At 63.8% G+C, this 6,000-nt stretch overlaps 1 protein-coding gene across 1 annotated transcript in view; it reads left to right on the plus strand.

Moving 5' to 3' along the window:
* The window catches only part of TNIP2 (TNFAIP3 interacting protein 2), a 28,170-nt gene extending 22,782 nt beyond the window's left edge, over window positions 1–5,388 (plus strand). The window contains exons 2-6 of the mRNA XM_070791911.1: window positions 1,335–1,622; window positions 2,888–2,977; window positions 3,359–3,607; window positions 4,249–4,368; window positions 4,787–5,388. Of these exons, the coding sequence (XP_070648012.1) occupies window positions 1,335–1,622; window positions 2,888–2,977; window positions 3,359–3,607; window positions 4,249–4,368; window positions 4,787–5,050 (1,011 nt within the window). The 3' untranslated portion in view covers window positions 5,051–5,388. The remainder of the gene's footprint in view (window positions 1–1,334; window positions 1,623–2,887; window positions 2,978–3,358; window positions 3,608–4,248; window positions 4,369–4,786) is intronic.
* The last annotated feature ends 612 nt before the right edge of the window (window positions 5,389–6,000 follow it).

Consider the following 6,000-nt stretch of genomic DNA (forward strand, 5'->3'; position numbering starts at 1 on the left):
ACAGCACAGAGCCGAGTGCAGAACCCAACTGGGGGTGCTGAAAGCCAGCGGCATCTGAAGGACTGTGGTCGGGGATACTAGCTTCCCAGAGCTGTTCTAACATCAGCTGGGTGGCCTAAGGCAGTAATAGGCAGGCTTCCTGGTGGTGCTGGTGGTAAAGAACCCACCTGCCAATGCAGGAGACGCAAGAGACTTGGGCTTCCTGGGTCAGGCAGATCCCCTGGAGGAGGGCATGGCAACCCACTGCAGTACTCTTGCCTGGAGAACCCCATGCACAGAGGAGCCTGGTGGCTGCTGTCCCTGGAATCACAGAGTTGGGCATGAGCTAGTGTGCACAGCACAAAGGCAGTAGATCCTTGATCTTCGCTGCTCTGAAGGCCAGAAGCCCTGAACCAGGGTGTGGGGCGGGTCCTCTTCAGCTCCCAGTGGCTGCTGGCACCCTGGCGTCCTCTGGGTGTGGACAGTCCAGTCTCTGCCTTTCGCCACACGCAGCCTCTTCTACGTGTCCATACTCGCCTCTTATGAGGGCACTAGACGTTGGATCAGGGTCCATCAGATCCAGCATGCCTTCCTCTTAATTAATTACATCCTCACGGACTGAACAGCTCTTTGGAGCTAAATGAAGTCACGTTCCCAGGTGTCGAGGTGAGAACGTGGGCGTGGCTTTGGGGGTTGCCCACTGCGGGGGAGTTTCTGCTCTTTCTTTCAAGAGGTTTGCGATTGCCACACTTAGTAATTTGATGATGTAAAATCTAACCTTACGAGTTTGCTCTTGAAATCGGAATTTTAGATGACGTTTCAGGTATAACTTTTGGGGCTGAAACTCCTGAGTTAATCATCCATCCAGAAGCCAGCCTCCGAATGAACGCCCGTACAGATGGGCGTCTGTGCCTGTCTTCACTTTGTGAATGTTTATTTCTGATGCTGCTTCTTTCAGTCAGATCAGTTTAGTTTAGTTGCTCAGTCGTTTCCGACTCTTTGCGACCCCATGGACTGCAGCATGCCAGGCCTCCCTGTCCATCACCAACTCCTGGAGCTTGCTCAAACTCATGTCCGTCAAGTCAGCAATGCCATCCAAGCATCTCATCCTCTGTCGTCCCCTTCTCCTCCGCCTTCAGTCTTTCCCAGCATTAGGGTCTTTTCCAGTGAGTTAGTTCTTCGCATCAGGTGGCCAAAGTACTGGAGTTTCAGCTTCAACATCTGTCCTTCCAATGAATATTCAGGGCTGATTTCCTTTAGGGTGGACTGGTTGGATCTCCTTGCAGTCCAAGGGACTCTCAAGAGTATTCTCCAACTGCAGTCAGATCAGTTGTGCTTTTAAATCTTCCCCTTAGGAAATCGAGAGACTCTCGGAGCAGCTGGAGGAGAAGGAGCGGGAGGCGCAGCAGCTCCTGAGCCAGCCGGGGCTCGAGCGGGAGAAGGAGGTGGCCCTGCTGCGGAGGAGTGTGGCGGAGAAGGAGCGGGCCCGGGCCGCCAGCCACGTCCTGTGTCGCTCCCTGGCCGACGAGACCCACCAGCTGCGGCGGACCCTGGCTGCCACGGCCCACATGTGCCAGCATCTGGCCAAGTGTCTGGATGAACGCCAGGGGGGACAGGGGACCGCGGGGGAGCAGAGCCCCGAGGTAGGCCCTGGGGTCAGCAGGCCTCGCCTTGCGCCACGGGGAGGGTCTTGGCCGCCCGCCCTTCTGGGGATTTCCTCTAGGACGGTGGGGCCTGCAGGATGTCACAGGAGAGCGGACCTGCAGCTGCCCCTGGGCCCAGTGGGGAGGTGGCCCTGAATGGGGCCTCAGGCCTGGGCAGGGAGGACACGGGGCCCCGCTTGGTGCTGTGCCTCCTGCCTGGAGCTACTTGGGACGGGGCCCATGGGGGGAGAGCAGTGTGGGTGCAGGGGAGTGGGTGGGTTTCAGCATCAGGAAGCCCCCACCTGAGAAATCAGGGGGCTCCTCCGGGGGCTGTGGGGTCGTGGTGGTGCAGGGGCTGACAGCTTGGTCGAGAACCGCACCCTGTGATGTAGGGCTGTTGGGACGAGCCCTGCAGTCCCCTAGCAGCAGCTCGGCCGGGCGTGGGGGAGGGCCTCGGTCTGAGAATCCCATGAAAAAGGAACCTCAGAAAGAACAGGGCACATTTGAGAAACCAGAGTGCTCTCCGGGCAGGCCGTGGACTCGTATGATTCTGAGTCATGGGGCCCTTTCTCTCTGGGGATCTGAAAGCCGGTCGTGGTTGGCCTGGGCTGAGGCTATAAGCAGGCGTCATTTCTCAGCGCTGGTCTTGGCCGAGTCAGCGGGGTTTCCCAAGCCCGCCAGGTTAGCACACGCAGTTCCTTTGTCATTCGAGGGGAATTCTCACAAAAATGTCACCGCCATCCATCCGGTTTGTTAAATGACTGAATTTCTGATGGCTTTTCGGTTAGCCCCGCCCACCCTGCTGGGACTGGGTCAGCACGCCTGGGCTTCTAGAGGTGAATCCCACCAGCCTCGCAATCCCAGGGGAGGTTGTTGTAGACAGTCAGCCCCTGAAGCTGACCGTGGTCATCTTGACACACCCAACGGGAGGGACAGCGGGCCCGAAGGAGGGGCCTGCTCCTGGCGGCCATGGGCCCTGGGCCGGGAAGTTCTTTGGTTACAGCGAGCTCGGCTTCCTGCCCCAACTCCACCCTGGCCCCAGCCCTGTGATGCTGGGCGGTCTCGGGCGTGGAGACGGTGCAAGGCTTGGCCCCTCTGTGGGGTGGGCTTGGGCGGGGCCAGGACCACCCTCCCCTCTGGAAGCGCCTGTCCTTTCCTGTCTCCATTGCACCTGCCGCAGGGGCAGGGCGGCTGCAGGGCCGTCTGCGACTCGGTGCCCGCACGGAAGGTGCGGTCACACGGGTTCTGGTCCCTTTCTTGTGCAGCCCAAGTGTACGGAAGGGGACGCCTCTGTGCACGCGGTGGTTGAGAAGTTACGGGAGGAGAACCGGGTGCTGAGGCAGAAGGTGACTCACGTGAGTGTCTGAGATCGCACTCGGGCCGAGCGGGTGAGGGGCCTCCCCTTGCTATGCCCAGGGGTCTCCCCTGCCCTGAGGTCGCTTCGGCAGATACACAGGGTCCCCAAAGGCCCGACACGTTTGCCCAAAAGGACGTGTTGAGCACATCCGGTTGTCCTCCACTCCGAAGTTAATTCGCGTGTTGCTAAATGAGGTGCAGGGATCACTGTCAATCCAGCGTTCAGGCAGCGACTTCGCCGTCACCGCGTCCGGGTGCTTCCCCCCGTCCCGCTCCCTCCCCCCCTCCCCGTCCCCCCGTCCAGAGTGGGCGCAGCCGGCCTCCACGTGGGGACGGGTCTCGTATTCCGGGCGGGCTCGAGGGCGCTTTCCGGCCCCCAGGTCGAGGACCTCAATGCCAGGTGGCAGCGCTACGACGCCAGCAGGGACGAGTACGTGAGGGGGCTCCACGCGCAGCTAAAGGGCCTGCAAGTCCCCCTGGAGCCCGAGCTGATGCGGAAGGAGGTCTCCCGGCTCAACGCGCAGTTGGAGGAGAAGATGGATGACTGCGCGGAGGCGCGGCGGGAGCTGGCTGCGGCGAGGAGCGCACGGGACGCAGCGCTGGAGCGCGTGCAGATGCTGGAGCAGCAGGTGCGGCCACAGCGTGGGCGCCGGGGGGCGGGGCCGCCTTCTCCTCCTGAAGGGATGGGATGGGCTTCCTCCTCCTGACGGGATAGTGGGGCGGGGCCGCCGCCTCCTGACGGGATAGGGGGCCGGGCTTCCTCCTCCTGACGCAGGGGGCGGGGCCTCCTCCTGAGGGGATAGGGGGACGGGCTTCCCCCTCCTGACGCAGGGGGGCGGGGCCTCCTCCTCCTGAGGGGATAGGGGGACGGGCTTCCCCCTCCTGACGCAGGGGGGCGGGGCCTCCTCCTCCTGACGGGATAGGGGGCCGGGCTTCCTCCTCCTGACGCAGGGGGGCGGGGCCTCCTCCTCCTGAGGGGATAGGGGGACGGGCTTCCCCCTCCTGACGGGATAGTGGGGCGGGGCCTCCTCCTCCTGAGGGAATAGGGGGACGGGCTTCCTCCTCCTGACACCGGGGGGCGGGGCCTCCTCTTCCTGACGCCGGGGGGCGGGGCCTCCTCCTCCTCCTGAGGGGATAGGGGGCCGGGCTTCCTCCTCCTGACGCCGGGGGGCGGGGCCTCCTCCTCCTGAGGGAATAGGGGGACGGGCTTCATCCTCCTGACGCGGGGGGCGGGGCCGCCGCCTCCTGATGAGGGCGTGCCCTCTCGCAGATCCTCGCCTACAAAGACGACTTCACGTCGGAGAGGGCGGACAGGGAGCGGGCGCAGAGCCGCATCCATGAGCTGGAGGAGCAGGTGGCCTCGCTGCAGCGCCAGGCGTCCTGGAGACAGGTACAGCCGGGGTTTCCTCGGGCCCGGGGCGGGAGTCGTCTTCGTTTCTCTTTCACGCATTTCGAGCTCTCCTGCGGCTGCCAAGGCCTCGGTTCCGCTCCAGGCAGGGCCGCCATGCCCAGTGCCCGGAAACCTCCTGGTGGCATTTGTGTGCGCGCGGAGGGTGGCGTCCGCCGGCCTGTCCTGAGCTCGTGCCCCGACTGGGAGCTCCTGCACACGGCCCCTCCTTGCCGCGTGATGGGGTGGCCCCCTCGTGGGCACAGGCGGGGGGTCCGGACCCCTCAGTTGTCCCTGGCACGTCCTCGTTCGAGCCTCGGCCCCAGGCAGAGCAAAGGTGCGGGTCCTGCACAGCGATGGACGCGGCTCCAGACGCTGGAGCCGAAACCAGCCTCCGGAGCGGACGCCTGCCTTTTTCTAGGATTCTCGTGAGCCAGTCTCCTGCCGGATTCACACAGGGAGCAGATCTCCCAGGTATTTAGAGACCGACGCTTCGGAGCCTGTGGCAGCTGGTGGCCGGAGGCCTGGGACGGGATCCCAGTGGCTGGACCTCCCCGCAGAGGGCGGGTGCTCGGGAGTGACCCAGAGAGGCCAGGGGGACCTGCAGTGCCCCCACTGCCTGCGGTGCTTCAGCGACGAGCAGGGCGAGGAGCTCTTCAAGCACGTGGCCGAGTGCTGCCAGTGAGCCCAGTGGCGGGTGCGCCCCGCATCAGGATCGGGGCCCCCAGCACAGGCTGGGGGTACTTCTGAGCCTCCGTCTCGGCCACTCTCGGGTCAGCGGGAACTTGCGGTGGGGCTGGCGGCAGAGGTAGGGGTTGGAGCTGGTCTCCCAAGCGGCCAGGCAGAGGCCACGAGTGGACAGCCATGGGCGTTCTCGCCGGCCAGCACGACGCCTCCTGGGAGTCCTGGAGCTGAGCGCTGAGCTGCATTGAGACTCGCTGCGCTGCCCTAGTGTTCGCCACACCCCCAGAAATTGAACACGTGATCATGTGACGATTTTGTAATAAAGGGACTTGCTAAGTGGTTGCCCTGAATGTGTGTGGGGGACTGGGGTGTAGGAGCCTGGCCGCACTTCCACCTGGGCCTCAGTTAGCTGCCGAGGAGACATGCTTGCAGACTGTTGCCTGTTGGGGCCTGAAGAGCCCAGTCGTCCAGCCCAGACGGGAGTCGAGGACAGGCTGAGTGCAAAGGAGAGCCCTGCAGGGCAGCGCAGGGCCACGGGGCCTATCACCTTGCTAACCGTCAGGAGAGCCAGGAGGCTAGGGGTTCCTCTCGCCCTCAGTGCGGGCGGGGAGGCGTCACAGCAGCAGGGGACACAGCTGGGATATGAACCCCCTGCTGCTGGCCCACGGTCTGCGGTCCCCTCTGCCTGGAGCAGCTGCCGCCACGCGAGTGCGTACGGTCTCTTTCTCCGGTTCTGCCTTCCTCCCAGGGGAGTTGAGGTGTCCATTCCTCTGTGGGATTCCCCACGCCCCCTCCAGCGTCCACGAGCCTGACTGGAAGCCGTCCGTGTCGAGCGTCACGGGGAGCCTCTGTCCTCAGGAGCTGGGGACTTGGCAGACACCCAAGCGCTTCTTGGAGAGAAAGGAGCCACAGGAGGGGAGCCCTCAGATCCTTGGCTGACCCTGAACCGGG

The sequence above is a fragment of the Bos indicus genome, chromosome 6, assembly GCF_029378745.1.
Source record: "Bos indicus isolate NIAB-ARS_2022 breed Sahiwal x Tharparkar chromosome 6, NIAB-ARS_B.indTharparkar_mat_pri_1.0, whole genome shotgun sequence".
Lineage (NCBI taxonomy): Eukaryota > Metazoa > Chordata > Mammalia > Artiodactyla > Bovidae > Bos > Bos indicus.